Source organism: Stegostoma tigrinum, chromosome X (assembly GCF_030684315.1).
Source record: "Stegostoma tigrinum isolate sSteTig4 chromosome X, sSteTig4.hap1, whole genome shotgun sequence".
In the NCBI taxonomy this organism is placed as follows: domain Eukaryota; kingdom Metazoa; phylum Chordata; class Chondrichthyes; order Orectolobiformes; family Stegostomatidae; genus Stegostoma; species Stegostoma tigrinum.
The window spans coordinates 7094273-7108218 of record NC_081404.1 but is presented as its reverse complement, the minus strand read 5'-3'; the positions used below and the strand labels follow the sequence as shown (position 1 = coordinate 7108218).

Sequence of the window (13946 nt, the reverse complement as noted above, 5' to 3'; positions counted from 1 at the left end):
AGAATATCCACACTGAGCAATGGCCTATCTATGGGAGGAAGGGACGGAGGGTGTGTGTACGGGCCTAGGTACTGGAAGGAGGGTGTGTGTGTGTACGGGCCTCGGTACTGGAAGGAGGGAGTGTGTTTGTCCGGGCCGAGTGACTGGAGGGAGGGAGGGTGTGTGTACGGGCCTAGGGACTGCAGGGAGGGAGGGTGTGTGTATGGGCCTAGGTACTGGAAGGAGGGAGGGTGTGTATACGGGCCTAGGTACTGGAAGGAGGGAGGGAGGGTGTGTGTACGGGCCGAGTGACTGGAGGGAGGGAGGGTGTGTGTACGGGCCTAGGGACTGCAGGGAGGGAGGGTGTGTGTATGGGCCTAGGTACTGGAAGGAGGGAGTGTGTTTGTCCGGGCCGAGTGACTGGAGGGAGGGAGGGTGTGTGTACGGGCCTAGGGACTGCAGGGAGGGAGGGTGTGTGTATGGGCCTAGGTACTGGAAGGAGGGAGGGTGTGTATACGGGCCTAGGTACTGGAAGGAGGGAGGGAGGGTGTGTGTACGGGCCGAGTGACTGGAGGGAGGGAGGGTGTGTGTACGGGCCTAGGGACTGCAGGGAGGGAGGGTGTGTGTATGGGCCTAGGTACTGGAAGGAGGGAGGGTGTGTATACGGGCCTAGGTACTGGAAGGAGGGAGGGAGGGTGTGTGTACGGGCCTAGGTACTGCAGGGAGGGAGGGTGTGTGTACGGGCCTAGGGACTGCAGGGAGGGTGAGTGTGTGTACGGGCCTAGGTACTGGAAGGAGGGAGGGTGTGTGCAGGGGCCTAGGTACTGGAAGGAGGGAAGGTGTGTGTACGGGCCTAGGTGCTGGAAGGAGGGAGGGTGTGTGTACGGGCCTAGGTATTGGAAGGAGGGAGGGAGGGTGTGTGTACGGGCCTAGGTACTGGAAGGAAGGAGGGTGTGTGTACAGGCCTAGGTACTGGAAGGAGGGAGGTTGTGTGTACGGGCCTAGTTACTGGAAGGAGGGAGGGTGTGTGTACGGGCCTAGGTATTGGAAGGAGGGAGGGAGGGTGTGTGTACGGGCCTAGGGACTGGAAGGAGGGAGGGTGTGTGTACGGGCCTAGGTACTGGAAGGAAGGAGGTTGTGTGTACGGGCCTAGGGACTGGAAGGAGGGAGGTTGTGTGTACGGGCCTAGATACTGCAGGGAGGGAGAGTGTGTGAACGGACCTCGGTACTGCAGGGAGGGAGAGTGTGTGTACGGGCCTAGGTAGTGGAGGGAGGGAGCGTATATGGGCCTAGGTAGTGGAAGGGTGTGTGTAAGTGCCTAGTTTGTGGAAGGGTGTGTGTACGGGCCTAGGTAGTGGAGGGAGGGAGTGTGTAAGGGCCTAGGTAGTGGAAGGGTGTGTGTACGGGCCTAGGTAGTGGAGGGATGGAGGGTGTGTTTACGGGCCTAGGTACTGGAGGGAGGGAGCGTGTAAGGGCCTAGGTAGTGGAAGGGTGTGTATATGGGCCTAGGTAGTGGAGGGAGGGTGTGTGTGTGTTCTGAGTTATGTACAGGAGGGAGGGTTTGCTGGCAGGCCGAGGTTCGAGGGTGTTCCTCAGCAGGTGGTGTGTGTAAAGGATTGATCCGAATGTTCAAATAAATAAGGAGGAGCCTCTTTGGTGCGAGGGAGGCGCGGGTTGAAAGGAAAATGGCTCCTGGTTGAATTAAGGGTGTGTCCTGTTTAATTAAAGCGATGTGTCCGCGAGGTGATGTCATAAGGGGTCAGGTTGAAGCTTGAGGTCTTGCTATGGAAGGTTACATGTCAGTGATGGGTCTAGTCGCTGATGTTCAGGAGTAAGTGAAGGGTATCGCTGTTGAAGTGAGGGGCTGATGGTAGGGACTCGGTGTGGAAGTGAGGGGCTGACGGTAGGGACTCGGTGTGGAAGTGAGGGGCGGACGGTGTGGAAGTGAGGAGCGGACGGTGTGGAAGTGAGGGGCGGACGGTGTGGAAGTGAGGGGCTGACGGTAGGGACTCGGTGTGGAAGTGAGGGGCGGACGGTGTGGAAGTGAGGGGCTGACGGTAGGGACTCAGTGTGGAAGTGAGGGGCTGACGGTAGGGACTCGGTGTGGAAGTGAGGGGCGGACGGTGTGGAAGTGAGGAGCGGACGGTGTGGAAGTGAGGGGCGGACGGTGTGGAAGTGAGGGGCAGACGCTGTAAAGTGTGGGGCGGACGGTGTGAAGTGAGGGGCGGACGCTGTAAAGTGAGGGGCGGACGCTGTGAAGTGAGGGGCGGACGGTGTGGAAGTGAGGGGCGGACGCTGTAAAGTGAGGGGCAGACGCTGTAAAGTGAGGGGCGGACGGTGTGGAAGTGAGGGGTGGACGCTGTAAAGTGAGGGGCGGACGGTGTGAAGTGAGGGGCGGACGGTGTGAAGTGAGGGGCGGACAGTGTGGAAGTGAGGAGCGGACGGTGTGGAAGTGAGGGGCGGACAATGTGGAAGTGAGGGGCGGACGGTGTGGAAGTGAGGGGCGGACGGTGTGAAGTGAGGGGTGGACGGTGTGGAAGTGAGGGGCGGACGTGTGGAAGTGAGGGGCGGACGCTGTGAAGTGAGGGGCGGACGGTGTGGAAGTGAGGGGCGGACATGTGGAAGTGAGGGGCGGACGCTGTAAAGTGAGGGGCGGACGGTGTGAAGTGAGGGGCGGACGGTGTGGAAGTGAGGGGCGGACGGTGTAAAGTGAGGGGCGGACGCTGTGAAGTGAGGGGCGGACGGTGTGGAAGTGAGGGGCGGACGGTGTGAAGTGAGGGGCGGACAGTGTGGAAGTGAGGGGCGTACGCTGTAAAGTGAGGGGCGGACAGTGTGGAAGTGAGGGGCGTACGCTGTAAAGTGAGGGGCAGACGCTGTAAAGTGAGGGGCAGATGCTGTAAAGTGAGGGGCGGACGGTGTGAAGTGAGGGGCGGACGGTGTGGAAGTGAGGGGCGGACGCTGTAAAGTGAGGGGCGGACGGTGTGAAGTGAGGGGCGGACGGTGTGAAGTGAGGGGCGGACGGTGTGAAGTGAGGGGAGGACAGTGTGGAAGTGAGGGGCGGACAGTGTGGAAGTGAGGGGCGTACGCTGTAAAGTGAGGGGCAGACGCTGTAAAGTGAGGGGCAGATGCTGTAAAGTGAGGGGCGGACGGTGTGAAGTGAGGGGCGGACGGTGTGGAAGTGAGGGGCGGACGCTGTAAAGTGAGGGGCGGACGGTGTGAAGTGAGGGGCGGACGGTGTGAAGTGAGGGGCGGACGGTGTGAAGTGAGGGGAGGACAGTGTGGAAGTGAGGGGCGGACAGTGTGGAAGTGAGGGGCGGACAGTGTGGAAGTGAGGGGCGGACGGTGTGGAAGTGAGGGGCGGACGGTGTGAAGTGAGGGCAGGGACTGAAATAACTTCACAGAGGCTGGTATCCCATGAAGAAGTCACCCAGTGCTAGCTGTTTCTTCACCTCCCTGAAAGTTATGTTTTGGCTATACGATCATTTCCAAGGCTGACCATTTTTTAAGATTTCATGCAAAGGTGCCAGGTTATGTAAAAGTTTTCCATAATAATTCACCAGTCCAAGGAAAGACATAAACTACAGTACAAACATGGGAGCTGGGGCACCTTAACTCACCCACATTATCTACCAACAGGTGTCGTCTCGTCTTGTTGACACTGTAGCCAAGTAGGGGCCTGGGATACACATTTTTCCCTTCTAAGGTATACATCCGCATGGGAAAAATGCCTAAGGACTATGTCCAGGATCTCTAAGTGTTTCTTATTGGTCTTCCCGGTTATTAGAATGCTATCTAAATGGTGACCTGGAGCAGATCCTGTAAAATGTTCTCCATCGTCTGCTGAAAAACAGGCTGATGATACCCCAAGTGGCAGTCTCGTGTACTGGATATAAATCAGTTTTGTTGCCACTATCGGCATGGTGTCAGGGGATCTCCACAGTCTGCTCAGTGTAACATGCAAGTCTCGTTTTTTTCTGTCCCCTTTTGTTATACATAGCCAGAAGTGCTCTTACACTGAACTGAATATTTCTTTAGCTCCCATCACCAAATTGCCCATGGTTTCTTTTTCACCTCTTAACTACTAGCAGTAAGTCACCGTTTCGAAGAGAGGCTCACTCAACCTGAAACGTTAACTCTGATTTCCCTCCACTGCCACTGCCAGATCCTGTGAGCGTTTGCAGCAATGCGTTTCTGTTCCTTATTTCCAGCATCTGCAGTTCTTTCAGTAAATCTCCAGTGTTTTCCAGTTAAGGTTCCATGCAAAGCGGCTTTGTTGTACTGACCAAGTTAATTGAACGTTAGCTCCTCGGTGCAGATGAAAGACGCTGTGTAAGAGAGCATGTGCAGAAGCAGCAGGTCTGAGATAAGATGTAGAGCTGGATGAACACAGCAGGTCAAGCAGCATCAGAGGAGCAGGAAAGCTGATGTTTCGGGTCTAGACCCTTCTTCAGAACAGTTCAGAAGTTCTGAGTTGTTTTCCCACTAAGTCCATGGTCGTGGCTGGTCAATATTAACCCTTCCATAGGAACAGCCCAACTGGAGAGCACACAGAAAGCATTTAACAGATGCTAAAGTGCTTTTGAAAGTATGCTGCTGAGAAAGAGGCAAAAACAAGGCAGGCGTTGTGCACACAGCAAGATCCCACGTGCAGCAGTGTGCCTGTGACCAGCCTGCCTGGTTTATTTTGGCTGTGACAGTGTAATGTGAACTGGCCCATGGTGATTCCACCCAGATCTGACGGGGCAGCTTCTGCAGCATGGCCATTTTTCCCATTGACCCCACCCAGATGGGGCGGTGAGGTTGTGGGGGGGTGCTGCTGGTTGGGAATCTGTGCTGGATTCCCCGCAGGAGGCTCTGAATCGACAGCCATGCAGTGAGAGAGTGGCTCTCACAGTCAACCAGCTACTGGCAGGCCATGAGCAATCTTCAGCTCTAGCTCTCTACTGCCATGTAGTGGCACAGAAAGGAATAGCTGCAGCTTCCAGGAGCTGGAACCAACAGCCGTTTAGGCCGTGGGTTCAAAGGTCAGAGGAGGGCAGAGGGACAAGTACCGCCTCTGCCCTTCCCATTGTGCAGCCTCCCAGGCCCATCAAACTGCGTGTGAAGGAAACATGGGAGCTGCGGTTCTGCTTCTGTGTGAATTGATTGCTGAGCCGATGTTAGTGAGAGAGGGAGTGAAGCTGTCTGTGTCGAACGGCCACGTGCTCTCACTCAGCAACTAGACACCATCATCAATCACACAGACAGCATCCTGTCTTTCTGTCAGGGCTCCCAGGTTCGCAGCTGATCAGCAAGTTTGTCACAGGCAGCAGCCAGTCAGGAACTCTCTTTGTGAAACACCTGACCAATGTATGCCTCTTTTTCAGCTCAACTGAAACACTGAAGATCCCTCAGCACTGACCCTCCGACAGTGCCCACTCCCTCAGCACTGACCCTCCGACAGTGCCCACTCCCTCAGCACTGACCCTCCGACAGTGCCCACTCCCTCAGCACTGACCCTCCGACAGTGCCCACTCCCTCAGCACTGACCCTCCGACAGTGCAGCGCTCCCTCAGCACTGACCCCCCCAACAGTGTGGCGCTCCCTCAGCACTGACCCTCCGACAGTGCAGCGCTCCCTCAGCACTGACCCTCCGACAGTGCGGCACTCTGTCAGCACTGACCCTCCAACAGTGCCCACTCCCTCAGCACTGACCCTCCGACAGTGCCCACTCCCTCAGCACTGACCCTCCGACAGTGCCCACTCCCTCAGCACTGAGCCTCCGACAGTGCCCACTCCCTCAGCACTGACCCTCCGACAGTGCCCACTCCCTCAGCACTGACCCTCCGACAGTGCCCACTCCCTCAGCACTGAGCCTCCGACAGTGCCCACTCCCTCAGCACTGACCCTCCAACAGTGCAGCGCTCCCTCAGCACTGACCCTCCGACAGTGCGGTGCTCCCTCAGCACTGACCCTCCGATAGTGCGGCGCTCCCTCAGCACTGACCCTCCGACAGTGCGGTGCTCCCTCAGCACTGACCCTCCGACAGTGCCCACTCCCTCAGCACTGACCCTCCGACAGTGCCCACTCCCTCAGCACTGACCCTCCAACAGTGCGGCGCTCCCTCAGCACTGACCCTCCGACAGTGCCCACTCCCTCAGCACTGACCCTCCAACAGAGCGGCGCTCCCTCAGCACTGACCCTCCGACAGTGCCCACTCCCTCAGCACTGAGCCTCCGACAGTGCCCACTCCCTCAGCACTGACCCTCTAACAGTGCAGCGCTCCCTCAGCACTGACCGTCCGACAGTGCGGTGCTCCCTCAGCACTGACCCTCCGACAGTGCCCACTCCCTCAGCACTGACCCTCCGATAGTGCGGCGCTCCCTCAGCACTGACCCTCCGACAGTGCGGTGCTCCCTCAGCACTGACCCTCCGACAGTGCCCACTCCCTCAGCACTGACCCTCCGACAGTGCCCACTCCCTCAGCACTGACCCTCCAACAGTGCGGCGCTCCCTCAGCACTGACCCTCCGACAGTGCCCACTCCCTCAGCACTGACCCTCCAACAGAGCAGCGCTCCCTCAGCACTGACCCTCCGACAGTGCCCACTCCCTCAGCACTGACCCTCCGACAGTCCCCATTCCTCAGCACTGACCCTCCAACAGTGCAGCGCTCCCTCAGCACTGACCCTCCGATAGTGCGGTGCTCCCTCAGCACTGACCCTCCGATAGTGCGGCGCTCCCTCAGCACTGACCCTGTGACAGTGCCCACTCCCTCAGCACTGACCCTCCGACAGTCCCCGCTCCCTCAGCACTGACCCTCCGACAGTGCCCACTCCCTCAGCACTGACCCTCCGACAGTGCCCACTCCCTCAGCACTGACCCTCCGACAGTGCCCACTCCCTCAGCACTGACCCTCCAACAGTGCGGCGCTCCCTCAGCACTGACCCTCCGACAGTGCCCACTCCCTCAGCACTGACCCTCCGACAGTCCCCATTCCTCAGCACTGACCCTCCGACCGTGCGGCGCTCCCTCAGCACTGACCCTCCGACAGTGCGGCGCTCCCTCAGCACTGACCGTCTGACAGTGCGCACTCCCTCAGTATTTATGAAGCCATTCCTGCGTGATCATTGAGATTTTAAATCTGTAATCGGGGCAGTAGTTTCAACTATTGCTGTGCCGGTTGAAGTAATGCATCAAATTCTCAGTCTAATAACTTGCAACCGGAAGTCAGTGCAGGTGACAGTTCAGTGCGATTTCTCGACCTGGAATCTAATTTGCTCACGGAAAGAGAATAACGACAGAAGGGACGTTTGGAGAGCTGCACATCACTGTCAGCACGCCTGCAGGAACTGTCTGTAGCCCCAGGGACCTTTGCTCCAGACACTGAGATACATGAGGGAGGAAGAGAGTTATCTCATCACATGCACTCGGCGCACTCCTGCTGAATTGGTCAATGCTCAGGTCCAGGAGGGTGTGACTGTGAGGGTCTCAAACATGATTTGCCATGAATTGCGCCCTGTGATGACCATCTGTCCCTGGGCGCTTTGGAATGTGGATCGAGCCTGTTAGTTCCCACTTACAAAAGACAATAATTTCTTTTGGCAGATTCGACAAAGAAAGTGAAGGATGTCCTCAGTGAATTTGATGGGAATGGACGGCTCTCCAAGTACAGCACAGAGCAGGTGAGGCCTTCCAAGGTTCGCAGCTCCCCTTGCTCCCGCCGGCACAGACTGGGTGACCACGTGTGCCCGTGCTAGCTCGCAGACACCAAAGGCTTGACTGCGCTGCCCCCAAAATCTGCTGAGGTTGTTACCAAATCCAGTGTCGGCCTCAGGCCTGTGCTGAGGCCTGTGAGGTGAGAGAAACACTCCCTCTCAGTATCTCGGGAGATTCTGGGCTGTTGCTGAATGAGCATGAATCTGATCCAGGAGGAAAACTGCATTCCCTCCTCTGTTTCGAGGGCCGTAATAGTTTTTCCTGCCATCTTTCCTGGGATGAGGGAATCACCAGCAAGGTCTTCATTTGTTGCCCATCCTTAATTGCTCCTGAATTCAGTGTCTCACTGGGCCATTTCAGAGGGCAACTGAGAGTCACCCACTTTGAGTCACATGTAGGCCAGACCAGGTCAGGATGGCGGTTTCCTTCCCTAAACGGCATTTGTGAACCAGATCAGTTTTTACTCCCAACAATCGACAGCTCTCACAGTCACCTTCTCTGGGATTCGCTTTTAATTCCACAATTTATGAATTCAGTTTAAATTCCACCAGCTACCGCAGCGCCAGGGACCCAGGTTCGCTTCCAACCTCAGGCGACTGTCTGTGTGGAATTTACAGACTCTCCCTCTGTCTGTGTGGGTTTCCTCCCACAGTCCAAAGACATGCAGGTTAGGGTGGGTTGGCCACGCTAAATTACCCATAGTGCCCAGGGACATGCAGGTTAGGGTGGATTGGCCATGCTAAATTACCCATAGTGCCCAGGGACATGCAGGTTAGGGTGGGTTGGCCATGCTAAATTACCCATAGTGCCCAGGGATATGGGGGTTGGGTGGGTTAGCCATGGGAAATACAGGGTTACATGGATAGAGTAGGGGGGTGGGTCTGGGTGAGATTCTCCTCAGAGGGTCAGTAGGGCTCAATCGGCCGAATGGTTTGCTTCCTGCCCTGTAGGGATTCTGATTTGTTTTTTGAAAGGCTTCAGGCTGAAAAAAAAACTGCCTGCTCTCGAACATCGCTGTCTTTAGACTGCAGCAGATTTCCCCTTGGAAATGTTGCAGGAGGTGACTTGTGAAACTGCGCAAAATGATGCGGTGCATTCTCTGCTTTGATCTCTCTGCAGCATATTGATTTTGAAGGGTTTCAAATGCTGATGAAAATCTACCTGGATGTGGATGACATTCCCAAGCAGTTTTGCCAACACCTCTTTCGATCCTTTCAGACAAAGCCAAATGACAAAGGTGAGGAGCTAGCACCTGCTGTAAAATCCATCACCATGCACATCAGCTTTCTGCAGGACTGCGCTTGGCACTGCTGACAGGATCAAAGTATTAGACATCACCTCGATATCAGGAGGACACCAGTCCCATTTAGTCCTCAATACTCGGACATTTATTCCTCCCCATAAGCCCTCTCCATAGCTTGCCACTACCCTGGCCAAACTGTTCCAGTACAGTTAAAACCCTGTTGATTGGCACCACATCCACAAGCATTCACACCCTCCACCACCAGTAGCAGCAGTGTGTACTATTTCTAAGATGCACTGCAGGAATTCTCTAATGCAAATAAAAACAAGTATCCCATATGCCTTCTTAACCACCTTAGCTGCCTGCCCAGCAACCGACGGGGCTCAGTGGGTATATAAACCCAGGTCTTTACTGCTTTCCAGACTCCTACCAATCCGAGTGTAATCCCTTCCCCGTTAACCTTCCCCTACCTCACAGTTTTCAGTATTAAATTCCATTTCTCAGTGCACTGCCCACTTGTCCAGTCACAAACAAAGAAACCTACAGCACAGGAACAGGCCGTTCGGCCCCCCAAGCCTGCGCCAATCGAGATCCTCTGTCTAACCCGTCATCTATTTTCTAAGGGTCTGTGTCCATTTGCTCCCTGCCCATCCATGTACCTGTCCAGATACATCTTAAAAGACACTAACGTGTCTGCGTCTACCACCTCCGCTGGCAACGCATTCCAGAGACCCATCACCCTCTGCGTAAAGAACTTTCCACGCTTATCTCCCTTAAATTTTTCTCCTCTCACTTTGAGTTCATGACCCCTAGTAATTGAGTCCCCCACTCTGGGGGGAAAAAAACTTCTTGCTATCCACCCTGTCTATACCCCTCATGATTTTGTAGATGTCAATCAGGTCCCCCCTCAATCTCCATCTTTCTAAAGAAAATTATCCTAATCTACTCAACCTCTCTTCATAGCTAGCACCCTCCATACCAGACAACATCCTGGTGAACCTCCTCTGCACCCTCTCCAAAGCATCCACATCCTTTTGGTAATGTGGCGACCAGAACTGTACACAGTACTCCAAATGTGGCCGAACCAAAGTCCTATACAATTGCAACATGACCTGCCACTCTTGTACTCAATACCCCATCTGATGAAGGAAAACATGCCATATGCCTTCCCGACCACCCTATTGACCTGTGTTGCCACCTTCAGGGAACCATGAACCTGAACACCCAGATCTCTCTGCTCATCAGTCCATTGGTATCTTCCTGCAGCACACAGCTATCCTCACTATTTAACACCGATTTTTGTCTTTTGCAAATGTCCTGATCATACCCCCGACATTCAAGTCATTGATGCATACCACAAATGGCAAGGGTTCCAGTCAAAGAAACGTCCCTCTACCATTAGCCGCTGCTTCCTGCCTCCCAGCCAATGGTGGCTTCCCATGGACCCTTACTTTCTTGAACCATCTGCCATGAGGCACCTTAGCAAAAGCTTTGGTAAGTACATTCCCCTCATTAACAGTGCTGGCTACATCTCTGCTCAAACTTAGTCCGCTCTGTTTTCTCGCTCTCTTTCTCTCTGTGTATCAGTGTCTCCCTCTCTCTCCTCGCCCTCTTCGAACACCCTGTCTCTGCCCAGTTTTTTTACTGCCTATCCGAGACATCTCTCTGTCCGATCTCTCTTTCTTTTTTTCTGATCATTTTCTCTCCAAACAAAAATGCTCTCTCTGCAAACTCTCTTTCTTCACTGTCCAAACCTTCTGTCCCTGCCTGCTCACCCTCTTCGTTCTAATTGTAAATTTCTCCCTCTTGCCCCTTTGGGACTGTCACTGTCTCTGTTCAGGACTGTGCTATGACTTGTGATGGGAACGGTGACTAATGATTATTTTGTTCTCTTCCTGAAGATGCTCAAATCTCTGATACAATCGATCCCACTGGGCCAGAAGTTGTATTTGTGAAGGACATTGTTTGTTACTTATCCTTTCTGGAGGGAGGCCAGCCTGAAGATAAGCTCAAATGTGAGTTCTGGATTGGATCAAACGTGTTTTTACAACTGTCGGAAATTCGCTATGCACTTGTTCAATGAGCCGCTGAACCTACTGAAGACATGAAAGTGCCTCACACAGGCTCACACAATGTTGCCAGGCTAGCAACCCTGAGATTGCGTGATAGTTTATATTTTTGTAGTTTAGATCAAGAACATAAAACAGTACAGGCCCTTTGGCCCATGACGTTGTGCCAACCTATTATCCGACTCTAAGATCAACCACCCTGCACACCCTACATTTTACTATCATCCGTGTGCCTATCCAAGTGTCACTTAAGTGTCCCTAAAGTATCTGACTCCATGCCCACTGCTGGCAGTGCATTCCTCGCACCCATCACTCTCTGTGTGAAGAACCTACCTCTGACATCTCCCCTATACTTTCCTCCAATCACCTTAAAATCATGCCCCCTAGTAATAGACATTGCTGCCCTGGTCAATAAAAGACTTTAATGTTAACTATTATCTTATTTCTTTATTTTTCTACGTATGAAGGCCTATTATACTTAACTTTTTAACTCTGCTTCTCTTACTACTTTGAACCTGAGTTTTTTTTATACCTAAGATGGTGCTATGTGTGGCAACATTAGACACTTTTCGCTCTATTCCTGTACACATGATGATAAACTCCAAATCTAAAAATCTAAAAACCCTGCTGTGCTAGTTCAAGAATGTCAGTTCTGTTCATAAACAATTTATAATTCTTTTAAAATAACTGTTGTACAATTATAAGGATCTTTAAAAAGAAGCTATAGTTTTGAGATTCTAGACCTAACTGATAGTCAGTTTTCTGAAGAAGCGTCTAGGCTTGAAACATCAGCTTTCCTGCTCCTCTGATGCTGCTTGGCCTGCTGTGTTCATCCTGCTATACACCTTGTTATCTCTGATAGTCAGCCTGGCTGGTTTGATCCTTCAAGATCAGTGGAAAGTTTGAATTTTTTCACTGAGAAGAAGATGCGAGGTCTTTAGGCTCAGGGTCAATGGCTGCAGTTTCTGATCCCAGACAGGTATCTCTTTATAAACACTTGTGAGGCAAACTGTACATTTACTACCAAGTTGAAACAGATTTGGGAGCAAGGAGAGTTCATCAGCGTTTCCACCTGGATGAACATTGAAATGAATAAATATGATCGGATAGTCGTTACAGGATGACAAGGACTGAACTCTGAATATTAGACCATACGACTGTACAGCACAGGAACAGGCCCTTCAGCCCACAATCATGTTCTGAACGTGATGCCAAATGAAACTAATACCTTCTGCCTGCCCTTGGTCCATATCCCTCCATTCCTTGCATATTCATGTGTTTGTCTAAAAGCCCCTTTAACACCCGTACCATATCTGCCCCCACCATCACCCCCGGCAGTGTGTTCCAGGCACCTACCACTCTCTGTATAAATAATCTTGCCCCTCACATCTGCTTTGAACTTTCTGAGGAAGGGTCACTGGACCCAAAACGTTAACTCTGATTTCTCCCCGCGGATGCTGCCAGACCTGCTGAGCTTTTCTAACAACTTCTATTTTTGTCCTTCGAATTTTCCTCCTCTCACATTAAAGGTGTGTCCCCTGCTTTTAGACATTTCAACTCTAGGAAAAAGATTCTGATCATCAAACCTATCTATGCATCTCATCATTTTATAAACTTCTATCAAATCTCCCCTCTGCCTCCAGAGAAAACAACCTGAATTTTTCCAGCCTCTCCTTATAGCTCATTCCCTCCAATGCAGGCAGAATCCTGGTAAACCTCTTCTGCACCCTCTCCAAAGCTTCCACATCCTTCCTGTAATGTAGTGACCAGAATTAAACACAATGCTGTAAATGTGGCCTAACCAAAGTCTTATAAAGCTGCAACATGACATCCTGACTCTTGTACTCAATTCCCTGCCCAATAGAGGCAGGCATGCCATACTGCCACCTTTACCATCCTATTGAGGGTATATGATATTCAAGTAGAACAGGAAGCTGTGTAAAGGTGGAGATTTGGCTTTGTTAGTCAAAGATGACATGGGTGCAACACTTAGAGATGATCTTGGTTCAGGAGATCAGGATATAGAATTGGTTTGGGCAGAGATGAGCAAGTGGGGGACGGGTGCAAGTGGTCTACAGACTCTTGAACAGCAACCACAACATGTGACAAAGTTTACAAGAAGAAATATTGGCTGCTTGTGATAAACGCACATCAATAATCATGGGTGACTTAAATTGACAGATCAACTGGAAACATCCGACTGGCAGGAGTAGCCTGCATCAGGAATTTATAGAATGCTTTCAAGATAGCTCCTTAGTGCAGTACCTTCTGAAACTGATCAGAGAGCAGGTTCTAGTAGATTGAGTATTGTGTAATGGAACATGATTAATGATTAACCTCAGATTCAAGGCACTTCTATCTAGCAGTAACTACAACATGGCTACGTTTGCAACAGGAGAAGAGTGGATCTCAGACTGGTGTTTTAAACTTTAAAAAAGGATAACCAAGTGGCCATGAAAGCTGAGCTAGCTGAAGGGAGCTGGAATAGATTCATCAATATTTTACTGGATCAATGGGAAAACATTGAGATTTGAAGGGATATTGCAAAATACTCAGAACTGTAAAGAAAAAGAATTAGAGTGTGTGAGTAATCTTGTGAGAAATGTGAAAATAGACAGCAGGAGTTTATTTTCCTTTTTAGATACTCCAGTGTCGATCCTCTAGAGAATGAGGATGGTGAGTTCCAGCAGATAATACAGACATGGATGAAATGACCAAATAATTTGCTCGTATCTTCATTCTGGAGGAAACAAAAGAAACTTTCCAGTAGTACCTCTCAATCAGGAGGTGAAAGCAACTGTTGAAAGTCTAATCACTGGGGAAGTGTTGCTGAGCAAACTGATGGAACTGTAGGCTATCACATCTCTAGGTCCTGACTGAGTTTACTCTCGGCTCGTTAAAAGGGGTTGCCAGTGTGGAGTAGATGCAATTCGCTTCTTTTCCGACATTCAAAGATTCT

At 52.0% G+C, this 13946-nt stretch overlaps 1 protein-coding gene across 3 annotated transcripts in view; it reads left to right on the top strand.

Annotated features, from left to right (window-relative positions):
* dgkaa (diacylglycerol kinase, alpha a) overlaps positions 1-13946 on the top strand; it is a 211681-nt gene that overhangs the window by 84872 nt on the left and 112863 nt on the right. For 2 of the 3 annotated variants that reach the window (XM_059643417.1, XM_059643418.1), the window contains 3 exons: positions 7565-7641; positions 8795-8912; positions 10820-10933. In XM_059643417.1, the coding sequence (XP_059499400.1) occupies positions 7565-7641; positions 8795-8912; positions 10820-10933 (309 nt within the window). Of the gene's footprint in view, positions 1-7564; positions 7642-8794; positions 8913-10278; positions 10413-10819; positions 10934-13946 lie in introns of those variants that run through there. The other variant, XM_059643419.1, reaches the window with a different exon arrangement.